Source organism: Peromyscus leucopus, chromosome 8b, assembly GCF_004664715.2.
Source record: "Peromyscus leucopus breed LL Stock chromosome 8b, UCI_PerLeu_2.1, whole genome shotgun sequence".
Lineage (NCBI taxonomy): Eukaryota > Metazoa > Chordata > Mammalia > Rodentia > Cricetidae > Peromyscus > Peromyscus leucopus.
In genome coordinates, this window is record NC_051086.1 from 32,532,425 (window position 1) to 32,554,772 (window position 22,348).

Consider the following 22,348-nt stretch of genomic DNA (forward strand, 5'->3'; position numbering starts at 1 on the left):
CCTCACTACCTTCCATTCAACTTTGAGACTTGATTTTTCTTTTTTTTCCCTTTCCCCCATCCAGTCCAGTTTGTGTTGTTCATCTAGTCTTGAGAAAGGCGACAGCCCTGGTGTGTAGTCAACCTATTAGTGGTCACACCATTATATAGACGGATTCTCCCGCTGATTCTCCAGCTCCCAGCAGCTTTCAAATGCACACATTATATTGTGGTAATGCAGTTTCCACGTGACTGCATTTGGATCTGCATCTCAGTGCTGTCAGGGAAGCAATATAGAATTTCTACCTTCAGACAAAGAAGCATCGGACCCAAAGGACTGAGTTATCTGGAAACATCCAGACAGCTAGATTGGAGTTCTAGCAACACCTTGAACCAGAGCTTTCCTATCTGAAGAACAGAAGAGAAAGAAGACTGGACCGATGGGATGGAATAGCAAATCAGAAGATGACAAGTTTGAATTTTGAGTATATGTAGAATACTAGGAGTAGTGTTTTAACCCATACTCCTTATAGGAAATAATGAGTTGAGTTTTAGTGTTTGTGCTTCTGAAAGGGTATGGGAAATTTCAATACTAGTTCACCAGAGAGCTTCATTTTGGTGGGTTTCTCAGATTGGCCTCAACTACAAGTCTTCCTTTTTGTCACTGTTTTGATTTTCTACTCCCTGACTATCTTTGGCAACACAACCATCATTGCTCTTGCAAGACTGGACCTTCGACTGCACAAACCCATGTACTTCTTCCTCTCCCACCTCTCCTTCCTGGACCTCTGCTACACCACCAGCACTGTGCCCCAGCTCCTGATCAACCTTCATGGACTTGACAGGACCATCAGCTACGGAGGTTGTGTGGCCCAGCTGTATATATTTCTTGCTCTAGCCTCCACAGAATGTTTGATTTTGGTGGCTATGGCCTTCGACCGCTATGCTGCTGTGTGTAACCCACTCCACTACACCACTATCATGCACCCCCTTCTCTGCAGGGCATTGGCCTTCTCCTCCTGGATAGGAGGCCTTGTGAACTCTCTGATTCAGACAGGTCTTGTGATGGCCATGCGACTCTGTGGCCATCAGATCAATCACTTCTTCTGTGAAATGCCCATATTCCTGAAGTTGGCCTGCGAGGACACAGAAGGAACAGAAGCTAAGATGTTTGTGGCTCGAACAATAGTCTTAGTGTGCCCTGCAGTTCTGATTCTAGGCTCCTATGTTCACATTGCCCGGGCTGTACTAAAAGTCAAGTCAATAGCTGGACGCAGAAAGGCTTTTGGGACTTGTGGGTCCCACCTCATGGTGGTGTCTCTCTTTTATGGCTCAGGTATTTATACGTATCTTCAACCAGTCCACAGATATTCTGAAAGCAAGGGAAAGTTTGTTGCCCTTTTTTATACTATTGTTACCCCCATGTTCAATCCTTTGATCTACACCCTGAGGAACAAAGATGTGAAGGGGGCTCTGTGGAAGGTGCTAGGGAGAGGTACAGATGCAGGGTAAGCAGTGAGGAGAAGAGCTAGTAAAATTTCTGGGGTAGCTCTCATATCTAGAATCCCATCTTGACCATTGGTCACAGCAAACAGCCCAGTAGTTCTCGGGATTTTAAACCTTCCTTTTGAGTACATTATAAGAGGCTATCTCTTGAGATGCTTTGTAGGTCAGTATCTAGGGTCTTCATGCAAAACAGAGTAAGATGCTATTTATATCACCATTTTCCACAAGAATTTACTTGGAGTATATATTCTGGCCACACTGGAAAGTAGTAATGGGCTATAGATATTTGGGGCAGTGATGGTCGATATAGTTAAATGTGACATTACTTTTTATCAAGTCAGTTATTCCCAGCACGGATAGCAGTAGTTTATTAGATGTCATTAGTTTACCATCTATTTTTTAAGTAATTGTGGCCCTGGTCACACCCTCCCAACATCTTTTTTTAACTTTCTTTTTATTTGTTCTTTGTGTCTTTCATATCATGCATCTTGATCCTATTTATTTCATGTCCCTGCATATTCACCCTCTGCCCTTCCAGTGCCCCCACCCAATAAAATTTAAGAGAAAAAAGAACAGAAAAAAAAAAAAGGAATCTCATCGTGGAAGCTGTAATGTGACACAGTGAGTCACGCAGCAAACCCTTGTGTCCATATACCTTTACTTGCAAGTATTCATTGCAAAGAGTCATTGGTCTGGTTCGAGACCTCTGGTTTCTGCTGCACTATCAATGCTGGGCCCTCACTGAGGCTCCTCTTGGTTTTCCTGTTGTTGCCCTATGTTGTGGAGATCCTGCAGCTCTGGGTCTGTAGGACTGGTCCCTTCACATGCTCCAGAAGATCACAGATGGAGTGGAAATTGGAGTGGGTCAACTCATAACCCTGATTCTGGGTCTGGGTAGTTACAGGGTCAGTCAGCCCACCAGCTCTCCCTTGTCCTCAGCACCAGGGTGAGCTCTCCTGCAGTGCCCTGGTGAGTTCACCCCTTGCAGCAATGAGCAAGGGGCGGGGCCAGTTCTCCTGCTTTCCTGTCCTCAGGGTCGGCTCTCCCACACCTACACCTTCAGGGCCAGCTCTACTGCATTGCCCAGGCATGGCATAGGGGCCACTCTCCTAGGGCTGCAGCAGATGAGGGGCGGGGCTAGCTCTATCAGTCTTAGGACCTTGGGGCCAGCTCTCCCACCTACCTCTGTTGGGGGGGGGGGTGGCAGGGCACACAGACATCTCTCTCTGCCCATGTGGCCATATGACAGGGGAGTCATGGGGACAGCTCTCCCATGCTAACAACTGCCAACAAGATTGTCTCTATTATGCTGGCCAAGCAAGGTACAGGGCCTGCTCTCCTGAGTTTTGCCCCTTGTAGTGGGCAAGGGCAGCTCTCCCACTCATTGGACCTCAGGGCCAGCTCCCCAACCAGCCTCAGGCATTGTTGGGTGTGGGGGAATGCATCCCTCCTGCTGCCCATGCTGCCACATGACAGATGCCCTCCCCCCAACATCTTAAGGCCTGTTTCTAACTTTCCTGACATTCACTACCTTTCTAGCTTCCTCATGGTTTCTTCCTGTTCCTGAGAAAATAAGGAGATCATGTTCTAAGATACTTCACTCAGCATATAGAGCTTTAGATCCTATGTAGGTGTATCTTCCAGAATAAACTTTGACAGTCTCATCCCAATATCACAAATAGATTGAAGGCACTAATATAAAAAGGAAGAATATTAAATTTTCAAAAAGATTTTATGGAGGATTATGTTATGACTTTTATCTTGGATATCATTTTTGATTTTAGGTAATCTAACTGATGCATAGTAATTGTGAATATCATTGAGGAGGATGGGATTTCCTGAGACTACCTGTTGGTTCTTCTGTGGGTTCTTTGGGTAGAGTATCCAAATTCATAGAACGCTGATTTCCAAGAGAAAAGCATATAAGTTTTATTAGTTTATGTATACATGAAGAGCTTCACGGGAGAGTAACTTTCCAAGAAAAACACTGAAACAAGTTGGTTTTATACTTTTCAGGCAAAGGACAAATAAATTTGTAAAAGGCTAGAAAACAAATGGATCTCTAACAAAGTAGTAAATTCTAGAGATTTCACTAAGAGACATACATGCAAGCTTAAAGTGAATGCTACTTTAATTGGCTCATTTATTCAGGTTAATTACAACCCTACATTACTAGTCTTGGTGACTAAGTCAAAATCATCATTATGGCTTCCTACTTGTAGGAAAAGGCAGGCTACATAGGCATGCCTAAAGTTGCATTTTCTCACATGATTTCAGCTCCAAGTAATCTATATTCCAATACTGTTTCTGTTTTATATTTTGAGGTAGCTTAGTCAAGACCTTCAGTAGTTTTGGAGTGTGGTATGATGTTTCAATAGACAGATACAAAGTGCAATGGCATGTCTGTCACCTCAAACATTTATTATTCTTTGTTCTGAAAACAATCATAGTCATCTCAACTAGCTATTTTGAAATGTACAATTAAATACTGTAAACCATTGTTCTCCAATGTACTGTAAAATTTTAGGAATTATTGTTCATATCAGGAGAGGTGAGCCCACCAGTAATTTCCTGTACTTGGTTAGTCATTTGGGTAATTATTAACTTATAAAGTCCCATTACAAATGGGCTATCTGTGAGACATTTGGATAAGGGACTAGAGTGAGAAGTCATAGTAGGCATGTAGCTACCATATTCAAAAGAAATGGAGATGGGTTACAATGCATGACCAGCAACATTCCATACTACAGAGTCTAGTCACTTGGAGTTGTAAGATTCAAGTCTGGGAATGTTCTCTAACTTTTGGGTGAGGACTTCCAGTATCACATCTCATGGTATTGCCACTTACAGAGCAAAAGATTTTTGTAAATCAAGATTTCTCAGGGCCAAGGTTTATGACAATAACTCCTTTTTGCTCCCTAAAATTTTGCTATCAAAGATGTAATGAACTTTTAGATTTTCCTTCTATTGTTTGAGAATTCACACATACACATAATGTGTTTGGATAAACTCCTGCCTCAACCTTCCCCTCCAACTCCCCCCTGCTACCCTACCACATTTCCCTTCCAACTTCACATGCTTTTGTTTTTAGCCCACTGCATCCACTTAGCTACCTTTATGGGCGTATGCGCAGGACCATCTATGAGAGCATGTGGAGCCTCTCTGGGAACACATCTTTGAAGAAAACTGGCACTTGCTCCACCAGAAATTATCCATTGTCAATAGCTCCTTAGCTAGTGGTGGGACTTGATGAGTCCTTCCTCTTCCATCCTGGGTTGATCTGATCTTGTTTAGGTTGAGCATGTGGTCACAGCTGGTGTGACCACAGGTGTGCAAAGCACTGCCATGCCCAGCAAGTACTATTTCATGGCGGGTGTCCACTGCCTCTGGCTCTGGACAAACCTTCTCCTGCAATGATAACTGAGCTTTGTGGGGAAAGGGCTTAATAGAAACGTCCCATTTAGAGATGAGCACTCTACAGTCTCTCAGTCACTGCACGCTGAATAGCTGTGATTCTCTGTATTGGTTCTCATCTACTGCGAAAAGATTTCTTTTTTATTAAAAATAGGTTTTTTTCATACAATGTATTCTGATCATAGTTTCCCCTCCCTGGAACTCCTCCCACATCCTCCCCACCCACTCAAATCCACACCCTTTATTTCTCTCACTAGGAAACTAAGCAAACAGACAAGTAAACCAGATGGGGACAAAACAAATATCAAAAAAAAAAAAAAAGGCAGAAGAAACACATAAAGATGCAGACACACACACACTTGCCACAGAGAAATCCTGTAAAAACACAAAATGGCAAAGGTATGGTTTTAAGAAAAAAACAGCCCAAAACAAAGCATTATGAGACAAAATACCACTAAGTTCATCTTGTGTTGGCCATCTCCTGCTGGGCATGGGGCCTGCTCTTGAGTGTGGTTTGTATACCCAGTGAGACTTCATTGGAGAAAACTAATTTTTACTAAACTGTAAGATTTAGTGAATTGTTTAATTACTACACGATCCAAATCAAGGCAGAGAAGAAAGCCTTGTTATCTAAACAAAAATCCTTATTTGTACTTGTGGTGTTGAGTCACCTGAGGCATCATATTGGTCACCGTTAGGCTTAAAGGGGTTTCACTGGGAAACCCCATCACCCTCAGTTTTCAAAGGCAGCCATTGCTAGAGCTGAAGGGAGTGACTTTTCCACGTTTGTGGGTTTCCTCTTTGCAGAGACAGTGAAGTCATGCTTGCTTAGAACCTGTTAAGGGCAGGTTTTTCAGTGCCCTGGTTTCCCGCTGTGCTAGCTAACATGTGACCCCTTAGAATCTCCTTTAATTCCGCCTGAGTCTGCACTACCAAAGAAAATATTGATTTTTCAGGTTTATTGTGGGTAAAACAGGATAAAAAGAAGAAACAATGATATATCAAATATTGGTTGTGACATACATGAAAAACCTCAAGCTTTTCCACCAAGGAAATAAATGTTTAGTTGGATCACTTTTGCATATAGGGGAGAATGAGTGTTGTCTGAGGAGTCCACAGAAGGAAATAAATTCAGGTGTGTGGTAAAATTCCACAGGAGATATGGAATTTGGTCTGACTGACGACAGGACTTGGACCAAAGCATAGGAAATACGAGAATCTCATTATGAGAAGTCTAACAAGTAAGTAAGGGTAAGTTGTGAAGATACTGACTGGATCTGTTGGCTTGGGCACAGCATAGAGAATCGATGGAACTCAAGGCTGTACGGCAGGTCTTTGAGAGTCTGCCAATTGGTTATAATTGCCACATTGGGGCACAGAGGTCTCCAAGGCCATACTTGATGAACAGTTTTTTTGCCAGGAGGAATACATAATGCCCCCAGGACAGAACTGAGTGAGGCGTTCACACTCTGAGGGTCAGGAGATGTCTAGATATCCTTAAAGTCCAAAGGCACTTTGATAAAGCACTAGGCCCTACCGGGTCTCAGTTAGTTAGGATAAACATTGGCTACACAGGGGGGGATGCCTCTACCTTCTAGGTTAGGAGGCTCAATTACCTCTCTCCTGGTCAGAACTATGCATAGTCATGACTTCTTCGGGGTGGGAGCCTTGTCCTAAGACCTCTATACCCCCCAAAAATGCACCAGTACCTCAAAGAAACAAGTCTACCCTGAACCTCTCTAGAGATAGATAGTCTCAGATATGTCTCACAAGCCAACAGAACTGAGAGTGGTAAATGACATGGTTCTCTCTTCTGGAGCTCTAGGTAAGTGACAATTGAGTGAGAAGCTCAGGATTCACATTCTAAAATCAAAAATGACAATATTATACTAAGCAATTGGCACTGGGTTCCACTCTGCTGGTTGCCTGGTTTGAGCACATAGAAAAAATGTTAAATTTATGAAAAAGCATATTTTGTTATCTATAGTCTTTATTGGCATCTGTCCTCTCACCTGAATACATAAAACATAACAAAATTTCAAATTTCAAAACTAGGAAGACTTGCTGGAAGCATAGACAGTGAGAGGGAACTCATCCTTAGAAAGAGACAAAAAATAAGCAATTTGTCAATTTAGTCTTTCATGTCAAAAAAGCTAGCTGGATTCAAACCCTGATTTTGTAGCAGTATATTGCCAATGTAATCGTGTTGTCTGGACTATTTATCAGTATTGAAGGTCACCCTAAATAAACCTGTGGCATAGTATGGGATGCTGTGTGGTCTTAGTGTGGAGGGACAAAATCCAGATCAGAAAGTTATTGGGCCTGTAGATGAACACGTTGGGCAGGAGGCTGCTTTGGTGCCTGGTAAGGTTTGATAGTGAGTTCATATCCCAGACACTGAGAGAGCTTCCTGTGTGGCATAATAGGAAGAAGTGAACTTACATTAGTTTTTAAAATTCACAGTTCACAGTGAAGGTAATCAGGAAAGAATTCCTGAGAGCCCTCCACCCAGAAGATTAAATGTAATGGTTTGAATAGGGTTCCACTACAGTCTGGCAATATTAAATTAGTGGACTAGCATGGAAGATGAAATAACATGTGCTGCTGGAAAAAATTTTCAGACAGGCAGCAGTGGCGCACGCCTTTAATCTCAGCACTTGGGAGGCAGAGGCAGGAGGATCTCTGTAAGTTCAAGGCCAGTCTGGTCTACAGAGCGAGATCCAGGACAGGCACCAAAACTATACAGAGAAACCCTGTCTCAGAAAAAAAAAAAAAAAAAAGGAAAAATTTTCAAACATGAGTCCTGACCAATAAATTCATTATGGAGATTATGCATAGATACACTAGTTCATGCACATACTCACACACACACAGGCACACAGAAAGCTGAACATAGATAATCACTGACTTTTCTATAGCTGAAAACAAAATATGTAAATGATATCAAGAATGCTTTGTGTGGCCCAAAAAGATTTGGTGCAAGAAATAAACTTTTAAAATACATACAAAACAAATACCAGGGCTGGGAAGTATTCTGCAATGTTTCAGCTCATCATTCAGTGACTGAAGGAACCTTTTCACAATATTCTGATCAAATCCTCCCTTTTGAGTGAGCAGGCACCTTTTCGGGTTACAGGTTTCACAATGGTGTATTTTTAGATCACTTTGCTCTTTCTTCAGTTCAGCTCGTATTAAGCCACAATCTGCCTTCTTGGAAATGTCACCAGCTGGTCTAAGCTTGGACCTTTTAAGAACAAAGAGAATTGGGTGCTTTTTCTGTGTGGCAGGTTTTAAACAATGTACACTTGATTTCCAATCTAAAAACTCTATTTAGATCACTGCTCCACATCTAGGATGTTTACATGCCTTGTCAATCTTAATGTTCTTTGATCTGCTATCAGAGTTTTAAAGCAACCTACCACCAGGACTTAATACTCCCTATTCTATCTGACTGCCAGGAACCATATTTTTATTTCAGGATGAAGTTTTTTGTGGATGGGTGGGATGGAGATGCAAGCCATCATGAAATAGTCATATGTCCGATAAACATAATTTTCTTCTTCGCTGAAATACAATATTTGGGCAATATGAAATGAAACAGAAATTTTAAGATGTCACTTTGACTGGAGCTTACATGGTACTATTTTCTTTTATTGAGCCATGGGGATTAGAACGGCAGACTCGTTCTCCCAGAGAAGTGACTCCACAAGCAGGCATGAGTCTTTGTGTGGCAGATGAAATTCAATACAGTGGGGCAGAGATGGAAGAAACTTTAACTTACAATCGATGTATTGACTCTCATTGTGTACTAGATTCCAGTTACAAAGATCAGATTCCAAGGAAGTAGGGCTACCTCTACACCTTACTGTCCACACAAGCCTGTACAATGTCAGTTTATTTCTACAGACCTGTTCAAAACTGGAATAAGTCTGAGCCTGCAGGCTCAGGGGTATATTAAGCATTCTCATGCATCTGTCATTACTCTAGGTACCAAAACTTTAAGTCTGAATAAGGTCAACTTCCTAATCTGATTTTGTCAGGGAGACCATAAAACCTTACATTTTTTTTCATAATTATATTCATAGGAAAGTGGAAGATACAATCCAGAAAATAGTCAACAAAGAAATAGTTGAGTCAAAGAAAGAAATCCCCGTGAAGACAGAAATGGGAAACGAGCCATAGAAAGCGTAGCAGAGCAATATACTGTGGATGAGGAAGTTAGCCCAGGGCTTCACTCAGCAAGCTTTGATTTGAAAATCTGCACATCAATAAGAAATTACTTTTGGATTTCCTCCAAAACTATTAAGGTTCTGTACCACCATTTTTATTGAATCTTAGCTTGCATTTGTTAAAATCCATCAGTCAAGTGAACAATATTTCCTCACTCTGAGTCTTTGGCCCTGTACTCCTTGGTCACTTTCTAGTTCCTACTTTTAAAATAAATTATTGTCAAATCAGTTCTGTACATGTCCAGCAGAGGTTCTGATGCTCAGTTCAATGCTGCCTGTTCAGTATTGATTTGCAGACTGTAGCAGGCACTTAATATCATCTAGCTCTTGATTACATTGTGTTAAAAACTTTCAGGAATTTTCATAAAATAATTCTTTTGATATTTTGCTGAATTGTAGGTATGTTAAGAATGTCTACATGATAGTATGAATATGATTGAGATTAAAATGTACAGTATGAGTGGCTAGCATCTAGCATATCACTTAATGAGAATAGGACAATGATGATTCATTATTATTGCACAGAAAATAAATATATCTGATATATTTGGGTGTGTCATACACAGTACCAGGATGTGAAACACACTCCTTAATTCACCCAAAAATGTTGATTAAGAGACTTTCATCCCTCCAGTACTGCACTGTGAGATGAGGGTACAATGCTGAATAAATTCAACAGATCCAGTTGGATGGTCTTTAAAGAATATTTGCAGGACACACCAGTGTTAAAAGTATATATGACACATCCTTCATAATTTAAGAATGCATCAGAGCACTTACTCTCCATCAAAAAACGATCTTACAAGTGCTGATTTAAAAAACATGTATATTAACACTTGGTCATTATAATTTATATTTTCTCCATCTTTTCCAAAAGGGCACAAGTGTGAAACTCAAATGCATTTCTTGTAGCATTGATACATCATGGTGCCATTAGTAACCTTCTAATACAGATTTAATGAGAGGGCAATATATGAAGTTGGCATAATTTCTCATATTAAGCAGAGGTGAAACTCCTGTTAATCACTGATTTCTTTCTTTGTGGTAAACTTTTTCATATACCTTTCATATTTTTACCACAAGAAATATTAACCTTTAAACACAAGCAATTTTATGCATATTCCACTGCCATAATTCATTAAAGTGTGTTCATGGTTAATTCTTAGGTCTCCTGAAGGAATATTTCATGAGACTTGAAGAACAAATCAAATGTTTCACACAAAAAAAGGTATTTAACATCTTCTACATGCCCTGGATTAAAGTAAAAGTAATTTAGCACTGTCAATATTAGTAATGTTAACACGCTTAAGGGAAGACATGTCTTTTTAAACTCTGTATTGTCTGGCACCCAGGAATTCTGAGCTTTTAAGGAACAAAGAGACGTAACAGATTATCATCGAATATATTAGATTCTAGAGAATATTGATGCAAGGAACTTTGGGTTTGAAAGATGAGAACAGCTCCTCTTGGGAAGTCCAAAAATGGTTTGATAAGTTGATTGAAAAGTTACCGTACATCCCAAGCACAATGATTCATGAAGAGAAACAAATTTGTTATAATTTCCCCCCTAAAAGGATGGAACACCACTCTTCTTAATCTTTTCCATCAGATGGCAGTGGTATGAGCGAGGCCTCCCACATTGGCACACTGACCATTTATACTGAGCAGAAGGTCACAGATGTTCAAGAGGGACAAACATGTGACCTCAGTCTGAGTCTTAACAGGCAGAAACTGTGCCTCACAGACTATGGAGAACAAAAGAGAAGACCGTAGAATACTACATACACTTTTGCAGAGTCAGTAATCTTCATTTATTTTGCTTGACTTTAGAAGTTCTTGGAATCAAAACCAAACCCTTTACCACCTAGATGAACACCAGTCCTGCGTTCGACTTTTCAAATGCAGTTTCCACATTAGTGAAAATGGATACAAATGTCAGTTCTATTAAGGAGGCAGGGTGTCAGCTCTCCTTTCATAAAAGGAAGTATCAGATTCAAGGATTGAAAAACTTGGCTAAAATTCTGGAATACACAATCGACAGGACTAAGTAAGGTCCAAACAAATGTCCTATTATCCCAATCCACTTATCTCTGTACTAATGAGAGAAAGATTGTTTGGCAGATGGAACTGAGCAAATAAGTGGAAATCAAAGTGCCTGGTTTAGGAAAACTAAGGGAATACTAGGAATGCTGTTTAGATTAGCATCCTTCATAGTGGACATTAAATTGTCCCCTGCTGTTTGTACACATAAAAGGCTATGGACAGCTTCAATGACAGTTTAGGAGGGAGTTTCATTTTGGTGGGCTTCTCAGATTGGCCTCAGCTGGAACTCTTTCTTTTTGTCTTTATTTCAATTTTCTACTCTCTAACTCTCTTTGGCAACACCACGATCATTGCTCTCTCCCAAATGGACCTTAGATTACACACTCCCATGTACTTCTTCCTCTCCCACCTCTCCTTCCTGGACCTCTGCTACACCACCAGCACCGTGCCCCAGCTCCTCATCAACCTTCATGGACTTGACAGGACCATCAGTTATGGTGGGTGTGTGGCCCAGCTGCTCATATCTCTTGCTCTGGGCTCCACTGAGTGTGTGCTCCTGGTGGTGATGGCCTTTGACCGCTATGCTGCTGTGTGTCGTCCCCTGCACTACACGACCATCATGCACCCCCTTCTCTGCCAGGCATTGGCGATTGCCTCATGGGTAGGAGGCTTCTTGAACTCTCTGATTCAGACAGGGCTCATGATGGCCATGCCCCTCTGTGGACACCAACTGAATCACTTCTTCTGTGAGATGCCTGTTCTCCTGAAGTTGGCCTGTGAGGACACGGGAGGAACAGAGGTCAAGATGTTTGTGGCCAGAGCCATAATCTTGGTTTTCCCTGCAGCACTAATTCTTGGCTCCTATGCACAGATTGCCAGGGCAGTGCTAAAGATCAAGTCAATGGCTGGGCGAAGAAAAGCTTTTGGGACCTGTGGGTCCCACCTCCTGGTGGTTTCTCTGTTTTATGGCTCAGCCATCTACACATACTTACAGCCCAAGGGAAGCTATTCTGAGAGTAATGGAAAGTTTGTTGCCCTTTTTTATACTATCATCACCCCCATGCTCAACCCTCTGATTTATACCCTCAGGAACAAGGATGTGAAGGGGGCTCTGTGGAGGGTGCTAGGGAGAGGCACAGACTCACGGTAGGGGAAGAAAATAGGCCACTACAACTTTCTTTGATAGCTCTCATATCATTAAGTTGATCCTGTTCTGCTGACTAAGAAATATCCTTCAGCAAGTCTCAGAATTTTGTTCCTTTCCTCTTTGGGAGGTGAAAGTCAAGATCTCTTTAGCTTCTTTCTCTGTTCGTGTGTACAGTCCTTGGAAGAAGAGGGTCAAAGCTGATTTAGCTTAAACATTGCACAGGAATGTTTGAGAAGATGGTCTCTTCTCGCCACATGGGAGACTAGCACAGGTGTTTGGGAATTTCTGAGTATGAGGGAAGACTTAACTGAATGAGACACCCCTTTTCCAAAGCTGGTGATTCCCATCGTATGTTGTGTAGATGGTACTTTGCCCAAAGGTATAGAACACTGTTCACCACTGGTTTTCTAACTAGTTGGCTGCATCCTTCCATACATTCAGGGCTTAGATCACCTCTGCCTTTTTAGTTTTTTAGTGCCCACTATTACCAGAGGAGAAAAAGGAGACTATGGCCACATAGACATCATCAGAAGAGAGTTTTAGACATGATGTCATTTCACTAATACTTAAAGAAAATAACAAAATCTGTGAAACAGCACCAAATAAGAAGAGCATCGAAGCCTTCTCAGATGGGCCCAACAGGTTTGTTTGTTGCCATGGTGAAGATATTTTTCATTGACGAAAGAAGAGAAGAGAAATGATTATAAAAACAATAAGCATGGAGAAAGCGGGATAACAAAGAGAAAGAATGAAAGTAACACTAGTGAACGCAGAGAGGGGAGTTGGCGTAGGCAGGAGGGACGCAGCCTTCAGATCCTACCACAGCTGTTTCTTTTCAGGTACTTAAACAATGGTTTCAGATCAAAGAATAGCTATCCTTGTAAATAAGCTTTAAAGTTTTACTCACTTTTCTAGTTGGATTAAAAAAGTCTTAATTCCAACAGCAATCACTACTTAGTCTTTGAAATATTTTTATACAAATAACTGTGAGAGCTTCATATAATCACCAGCGATTCATGATTAACCAAGCTTCAGCGTTTTTAAGTAGCTTACCCACGTTCACATGACGTGAGCCTGGGACACTTTTGTAACCCCAAGCCAACCCATACCATTGCCCCTATGGTTCTCTTTTTCTGAGAAAGGATTCCCCTCCCCATTACACTTTTTTTCCAAGGTCCTGGGTATCCAAGCTTGCAAATCACCACACTAGAAAATGTGTCCCTGTGCCACTGAGATGTCCAGCCAGTCTCAAGATTGAAAGCTTAATAGTAGAGGAATGAGCTTGGAAAGCTGGAAAGGAAACTAAATGGGAACAGAAAGTGCATCACCGATTCTCCCTGCTCTGTTCTGACCTGGCCTCTGCATTCTTCCGAATTATGAACATTCTGCCATCAGTGTGCATGCTTTTGCTCTTTGTATAAGGTGAATGTATAAAGCAATGTGATCGTTGCTTCCATTTCTTGAAACTTTTGTGTCAAAAACCATGCTGAAGAGTGTACTACATTGTCACACTTAGTACCTCAACATTTTAAATAGCTATAGTCCCTCTCTAGCTCTGCATTAGTTTTACTGATTCTCTGCATTGGTTTTACTGATTAAGGCACTAAAGTTCAAGTAATTTTTGTATAACTTGCTTCAGGTTACCTAAGCATTAAATTAAGGGTCAGCATTTGGACCTGGCCTATTATATTTCCGATACTACTTCCTTAGCTACTACTCAGCCATCCACACCTTTACACCTCTTTAACTCAGGATAATCACTAACCATATACCTGAAACAAATGCTTTCTTTTGCATCTTTTCATACTGTTGAAACAATTATGGCATATATACATACTTAATAGAGAAAGGAGGACTAAATAAAGTTTTGTGACTAGTGCATTACTCTTTTATTTGACAGTCAGTAAAGAGAGATGATCATTAAAGATAGCATTACCCCAGTGAAGCAATTGGTACAGCTGGGCACCACACGGCCATTGCTTTTGCAATTTATGTCTTGTGGGATGCAGATGCCATCTCCATGGAAACCTCTAACCCCTGGGCAGCCATAGACCTTCTTATTCAAAATAGTGGCTAAATGATTTTTGCCACCAAGAGCAAAGCCATGTCATTTGCATAAAAATGAATGCAATCTGAGATAATTATATTAAGAGAATTAAGCCAATCTTAGACAAATGTATGTATACATATATATTATATGTTTGTTCTATATATGATCATGCATATATAGGAGTGAAAAACAAAATGAAAATCTGGCTATTAAAAATAACAAAATGACAAACTCTTGTGTGATAGTTTGAATTTAATTGGCCCCCATTAGCTCATATGGAGTGACACTATTAGGAGGTGTGGGCTTGTTAAAATAGGTGTGGCCCTATTGAAGGAAATATAGCATTGTGGAGGGAGGCTTTGAGGGTTCTTTTTCTTAAGCTTCTCTCGGTGTCACAGACCACTTTCTGTTGCCTTCTGATCAAGATGTAGCCAGCAAATGTCTGCCTGCATGCTGATATGCTCTACACCATGATTATAATGGACTGTAAGCCCTTCTGAACTGTATGCCCCCACAATTAAATGGTTTCCTTTATAAGAGTAGTCATGGTCATGGTGTCTCTTCACAGTAATAGAAATCCTAACTAAGACACCTTGGCTAGAAAAAAAAAAAAGAAAGAGAAGACTGAACAATTAATACCATTGCAGCAGACACCGTGGAAATGCAAAGACCACTGGAGATCTCTCTGAGAAACAGTAAACCAATGAGTTCAATGACACAGACAAAATGGACACGTTCTTGGATACATTCAGCTTAGCAAGACTGAATCATAAAGAAATGTAAAGCTTCAATGGAACCATCACAATCATTGAGATTAAATAAGTGATTTAAAAAGCATCTCACCAAAGAAATACCCAGTACCAGATGACTTCATTGTTGAATTCTACCAAGCTTATAACAAACCACTATCAAAACTTTCTTGATCATTATCAGGGGAAAATAAATCAATAAATAAATCTTTTTAAAACGAATATGAAGTCAGGGGCTGGAAAGATGGCTCAACAGTTGAGAGCACTGGCTGCTCTTCTAGTTGACCTGAGTTTGATTGCCAGCGCCTACATGGCAGCTCCCAGCCATCTATAACTCTAACTCTAGGGAATTCAGTGCCCTCTGCTGGCCTCTGCTGACACTTTACACACATGACGCACCAGCAGACAGGCAGGCGAAACACCTATACACACCGAACAAAATTAAATAAATTAAGTCTTTTTAAAAGACTACTAAGTCACTTTATTCTCAATTGTATACTTCACGTGTATGTAAATGTTTGATAGATGAATGATTCTGTGTGCATGGTGTACAATAAAGGAGCCGGTGAAATCATGTTCAACTCAGGATTGAGTTTTACATGAGTATAGTTCCCGTAATTTCAAGGAAAAGCAAATGAAATACTCAGTGTATGGTATATATAGTGTATATGTGCATGTACACATGTTTCTAAATGTGTGAGTACACATGTGTGTATGCAGGTACTCATGCATAGTGTGTGTGTGTGTGTGTGTGTGTGTGTGTGTGTGTGTGTGTGTGCGCGCACGCAGAGGCTCAAAGATGGCATTGGGTATATTCTTCAATTGCTCTCTACTTTTGTTTGTTTGTTTTTAAAGATTTGTTTTATTTTCATTTATGTACCTTTGTATGTATCTATTATGTATGTGCATGTTATGCGCAGGGACCTGAGGCCAGAAGATGAGTTTGGATCTCCTGGAGATGGAGTTATAGGTGGGATTGAACCACCTAATGTGGGTGCTGGGGACTGAATTTAGATTCTCTGTGTAACAGGCCCCAGAACTTAGCACAACTCACTCAGTGACAGAAGCACAAGCTCAGCATGTAGACACCCCCAGCAGCCAAAATGAAAACAAAGACCTGATCCATCAGAGTCCATATAATTCTGGGGAAGTCTCTAAGTGTAGTAACCTTGCTTTTTGGCTTCTGCAGTTCCACTTCTGTTTAACTGTTCTTGTTAACTGAAGTATGCCAACCCAGAACATGGCTTTTGTGCTTAAAAGCTCACTCTGAGAAATACTCAGTGTAGTCCCTGACTGGCTAATAAAGACTTTCTATTGGCTTAAATCCATGTGTTTTAGCTGTGAAAAGACACTATGACCATGGCAACTCTTATAAAGTAAAACATTTCATTGGAGTGGTTCGCTTACAGTTTCAGAGATTCAGTCCATTATCATCATGGTGGGGAGCCTAGTGGCATGCAGGCAGACGTGGGGCTGTAGCCGAGAGTGCTACATCTTGCAGGCAACAGGAATTCGACTGACAGTCACACTGAGGCAAGCTTGAGCAAAAGAGATCTCAAAGCCCACCCCCACAGTGACACACTTCTTCCAACAAGGCCACTCTTCCTAATAGCACCACTCTCTTTGGGGGCCATTTCCTTTCAAATCACCGCATCATATCCAAGCAGTCTTCTCTGGTGAATATCCCACAACACTCTGCAAAAGCGGCAAGCACTCTTAACTGCTGGGCTGTCTCTGAAGCCCCTTAACCATACATATTGAGTCTTTCAATCAAACTCAAAACCCACAGATTGAGTTAAGATATTCAATTTGCCCCATAGCCCATCTCTGTCTCCTGAGTATTGGGGTTATAGTTAGTCACCATCCCTGTCCAGCTTCTACACAGGTTTTGGGTATCCAAACTCAGTACCCCACACTTGCACAGCAACAGTGCTATCCACTGAACCACACACCCCAATGTGGTTAATTATATCTTAACAAAACTATTAAAATCAGTACTTGCTAATTGTGTTGTAAACAAAACTTTGATATATTAAAAAAAAATCTATCCATCTCTCCAAATCCTCCCATTATGCACAACTCATAAAAAACATAATCATATTCTACCCGGGGAAATTTTTCTACATCATTTTTAAAGCTTGTTTGGTAGTTGTTAATCTTGATTGTCACCATGATTGGATTGAGACACACTTAGGAGATTTGTAAAGCTCTGGCTGTGTCTATTAAGACCAGTCCTGAATGTGGGCAGCACCAACTGCAGTCTGATAGCCCAGATACAATAAAAGGAGTCATAAAGAAAGCCTTATACAGGAGTAAACAACTGCTGAGAACTCTGACCAGCCAGTGTGTAGGGAAGAGGTCCTAGGATCTGTGGAGTTGCATACACCTGTGGAGAGTACTCCAGGCTTGTAGCTTTCATAAGTCTTCACCCTGGTTGATGTGGGTTTCTCAGTTATTCAGTTGATTTTGAGTCATCCCTGCTCTCAGAGGTAAGTCGTCACCCATACTCCTGTTAGTAGCCCCCATAAAAACCCCTTTGGTTCACCAAAAAGAAAGCCTAACATATTTTTTTCCTGTTTCCTAGCTGATATATGTGAGCTTCTCTTTTCCTTTGAATATGAACTTCCTTGAATCAAAGATCATATTCTTGTTCTTCTTTCAGTCAAAATGAAGGCCTAAAAATTAATTTGACATTAATACTACCACTGAGAGACTATCTGCCATGTACCAGGAGTCTACAAGCAGTGGTTCAAGGTAGGTCATGGTAAAATCATCTTACAGGTGGGGAAACTGAGGCTCAAGCATGTCAGATCACAAGGCTAGCAATGGCAAAGCTATTTCCTTAAGTCATATTGTGGTTCTTTAAGTGACTATAGGTATCTGTGCATTGACTTTTTTACTTCCCATAGCTTGAAAGAGTATTATTTTTCAGTACATTTTTTTTTGGTTTTTTGAGATTCAGTATATTATTTTAAGTGAATGTATGAATTTGTAAGATTATTATAAATAAAAACAAGACACAAAACAATGAATATTAATGTATTACACATCTTACAGAAAAATGAAAGTATTGTACTCCCCAGAAAAAGTATTGAGTTGGATCCATTCCTGTTTGTAAACATATCTGGGAATATATGAGCACTACAGGAAGGGTACAGAGAAGAAACAGATTTGAAATGTCATGAACATGGCAGGCCTCAAGCGAGATGTGGCATTTGGTCTGATTGGTGAAGGTCTAGTAGGACTGGGATCAAAGTGGGGAGGTAGAATGTATCTCAGACTACAGAGTCCTATGATCAAGTAAGAAGTTGTATTTTGAGAATAATTAGTAAGACAAATTAGCCTGGCAGAGCGTGGGGAATAGAGAGAACTGAGAAATTGCAGGGCCAATCTTAGAGGGCCATTCTGCTAATTATAAGTAGTGCAATGGATCCCAGCAGTCTCCAAGACCACATACACTTGCCAACTCATTCTCCTTACCATTGTCGCCAAAGAATGTACGTATGAATACACAGTCAAGAAATGGTGTCACACTATGCAAGCCTAGTTTTGAGATCAGAAGGAGGCTGATGGCCCTCCTTCTTCGTGGCTCTCACCTCTAAGGTCTGGAGCATCAGCATTGTGTGCTGCTGAGGGAAGATCATTTACTATCATGATTTCTCTGGGACAGAAGTTCTGACCTGAGTTCTTTCAAAGGTCTTTCAGACATCAGTAGCTGTCACCAGTCTCTGCTGGGCATCATTTCTCCTTTGCAGTCAACAGAATTGTTGAAGGTTTTGAACTCCAGGTAAGTGCTGACTGGGTGAACTCCTTAGGTTACACAGTTAAAATACAGAAAATAAGAGACATTGCACTGGGCAATTAACACTTAGAATTCCCTTCTGTAACAAATAATATGATATCAAAACTTTGATAGCTAAGAAAATTCCAAACACCAGATCCAAAGACAAAGAATAGAGGTCGTGTCAGGGTTGTTGAAATAAATCAAGAAATTCTTAGAACAGTAGAGAACAGGAGGGAACCTCTTCCAGATTGAGACACTCATGATGAAAATAAGGAATGTGTTATTTCAGTCTTTGAATGTCGATTATGTTGACTTCAATCTACATGCTTTCTTGGTCTTATAGTAAAAATTTCTACAGGTTGCTACTGGATATTTGATAGACAGTCTTGCAGCAGATTTTCCTAAAGACTCTTGGAAAACTATAGGAAGCCCTGTGCTCTATAGTGCAGAGGAATAGCACCCAGGTCAGAGAGTGACTAACTTTGTAGCCTAGCAGTTAGGAATGGAGAATGAGTTGAAGGATGTTTTGTTCCCTACTTAACCACTCCAAGATAAACAAGGTCAAACAACAAAGTTGGTGAGGAAGGAATTTGTGGGACCACATTTGCTCAGAGGAAAGATGAAATTGCATAGCTAGATCACAGTTCCAGTGTAGCTGAACAACATCATCTAATAAATAGAGCTGGCTGAAGGGTGTAGAACCGCATCCTGTAAGAAAAAATTTAAACGTGGTTGTTGACCAAGAAGTTGGCTATTTTTAAAGATTATGTGTAGATAGATGCATTGAAAATACACTTCCGCCTAGTCTTATTGTATCTTGTTATGCCATGTTTGGTTGATATCCCTGGGAAGCCTGCTCCTTTCTGAAGGGAAATGAAGGAGGAGTGGATTTGGGGAGAGAAGGGGAGGGGTTCTGGGAGGAGTAGGGGGGAGGGGAACTGGTCAGGATGTATTGTATGAGAGAAGAATAAATAAAAAGAGAGAAAGAAAGAAGGAAGGAAGACAGAAAGAAAGGAAGGAAGGAGAGATAAAGAAAGAGAGAGGGAAAAGAGAAAGGAAAAAATATATAAGGATTTCAACCCAGCTAATCACTGGTTTTTGTAATATAACTCAAAATTCTGTGTGCCAAATAGATCAGTGGCAGGAGAGAAAAATTTAAAATATAAGTAAAAGTATAAAAGTAGAAACCACTAGTTCTGATTGGAACACACCAAACCACCAATACCATCTTTGATCTATGCAGAAACATTTTGTTATATCCTGGACAGGCATCTTGCACCCTTTGAGAGAGCAGAAGCTTTAAAGTTGCCTGCATATCACTTCCTTTCCAGGAAAGCTGCTTTTAGAAACCTTTACTCTTTTTTCAAGTGTTCTTGGAGAGTGAAATTTGCCTTCCTGTAATGTATCAGTTGTTCTGTGTTGTGCCTGAAGGAAAGAGCAAGGCAAACTCATGGCTTTTCTACAGGACGTATCTTTACTCTTTTCTACTAATGATCACACTTATCTTTAAACATCCCCTTTTCAGGTTCTAATGCTTAGTTAGGAACACCTATTTCCCAGGAACAATGTTTAAAGATGGTTTCTCAATTTTACTATGCTTTGATTCTAGATGTTTAGTCGATGTTCTACTCCGTGTACTGCCAAGAACTTGTATAACAGTTGATATTTTGTCTAATGTGTTCAGACCATCCACTAAATAATATCTGTAATATCTGGTGATGGCTAGGATTAGCGCATACATTATTTGGAGCTGGTTACATCTGCTTAGGATCACTTCCACTTTCACCCATCAACAGGACAAGATACTTTCAAGCAATGACCTCTGCTTGAGGAATGGAACACAGGAAAGCTTCTATGCTGTGTCCATTTTCCTCAATATTTGGAGACTTATCAGCTGGGAGGAGATCTTCGTACGTCTGCATGCTTTCCATTGTGTCCTCCTCACCAGCTCTCACCTACACGCAGTGGGAGGCTCATTTCTGCCCAGTCCCTGAGCCAGTGTGACCACAGTCAAAACATATCTGGCTCATAATATAGAATTAGAAAAAGATGTTCAACAATGAAGCACAGCTCACATGAACTCACGGAGATTGAAGCAGCAATCACGGTGCCTACATAGGTCTGCACCAGGTCCTCTGTATATATACTGTAGCTTTCAGTTAGTACTTTTATGGAATTCCTGAGTGTGTAAGTGAGTCAGTCTCTGATTCTTGTGCCTTCTCTCAGGGCTTTTATTTTTCTGTTGGCTCGGCTTGTCTAACTTCCATATGATGATTTCATTTTATCTTATTATGTTTTATTTTGTTATGTTTGGTTGTTATCTCTTAGAAGCCTGCGCTTTTCTAATGAGAGACATGAGGATCTGGATGGGAGAGGAGGTAGGGAGGAACGTGGAGGAGGAGAGGGAGGGGAAACTGTATTCTGATTATATTTTATGAGAGAAAAATCTATGTTTAATAAAAAGGGGCAAAGAGGGTTGGGGATTTAGCTCAGTGGTAGAGCACTTGCCTAGCAAGCACAAGGTCGGGTCGTAGCTCTGAAAAAACAAACAAACAAACAAACAAAAAAAAGAAATAATGTTTGAGATATACTAGAGGCCAAATTTGTGTCCGTGTGATCAGTAAATTGCAGTTACTGTTCAAGAATGGAAATGTTTCTCAGGGGGTAATTTTATTTACTCCTTTGATTATCTTGATTATTAAATGTGAACATAAGTCAGACCCTGGCTATTGACCACAAGAGAGAATGGAGTGGGAAAAAATGTTTGAAAGATTAGAAAGGTGTTATAACTCCAGCAATTGAATCCTTCTCCCCTCTGCACCCCCAAACCACTCTTTCTCTGTTTCTATCCAGAAAGGGGCAGGCCTCCCATGGGTGTCAACAAAGCATGGCACATCAAGTTGCAGTAGGACTAAGCTCCTCCCCTTGTGTTAAGGCTGAACAAGGCAACCCAGTATGAGGAATAGGTTCCCAAAAGCCAGCCAAAGCATTAGAGACAGCCTCTGTTCCCACTGTTAGGAGTCCCACAAGAAGATTAAGCTACACAATTGTCACATATATGTAAAGGGCCTAGGTAAGTCCCATGTAGACTCTCTAGTTGTTGGTTCAGACTCTGTGAGCACCTATGAGGGCTGGTTAGTTGTTTCTGTGGGTTTTCTTATGATGTCCTTGACTGGTTTGTACAATCCCTCTTCAGCAGGATTTCCTGAGCTCTGTCCAGTGTTTAGCAGTGGTTCTCTGCATCTGTTTCCATCAGTTACTGGATGAAAGCTCTTTGATGACAACTGGGGTAGTCACCAATCTATGAGTATAGCAGAATATCATTAGGCATCTTTATGTTGACATTGTTTTCTCCAGTCATGTTTGGTTCTATCCTAGGTTTCTGGACCATCCAGCCTCTGGGGTCCTGGCACTCCAGGCAGTGCCGGGGTGGGTTCACCCTCATGGT

At 40.8% G+C, this 22,348-nt stretch overlaps 2 protein-coding genes across 2 annotated transcripts; both read left to right on the plus strand.

Annotated features, from left to right (window-relative positions):
* Positions 1-554: 554 nt before the first annotated feature.
* LOC114681508 (olfactory receptor 10-like) lies at positions 555-1,490 on the plus strand. Its single transcript, XM_028855022.1, has one exon. It carries the CDS (start codon positions 555-557, stop codon positions 1,488-1,490), a length of 936 nt encoding a protein of 311 aa, XP_028710855.1.
* A 9,783-nt stretch (positions 1,491-11,273) lies between these two features.
* On the plus strand, positions 11,274-12,401 carry LOC114681498 (olfactory receptor 10-like). Its single transcript, XM_028855012.1, has one exon. It carries the CDS (start codon positions 11,385-11,387, stop codon positions 12,318-12,320), a length of 936 nt encoding a protein of 311 aa, XP_028710845.1. The 5' UTR covers positions 11,274-11,384; the 3' UTR covers positions 12,321-12,401.
* Positions 12,402-22,348: the final 9,947 nt, after the last annotated feature.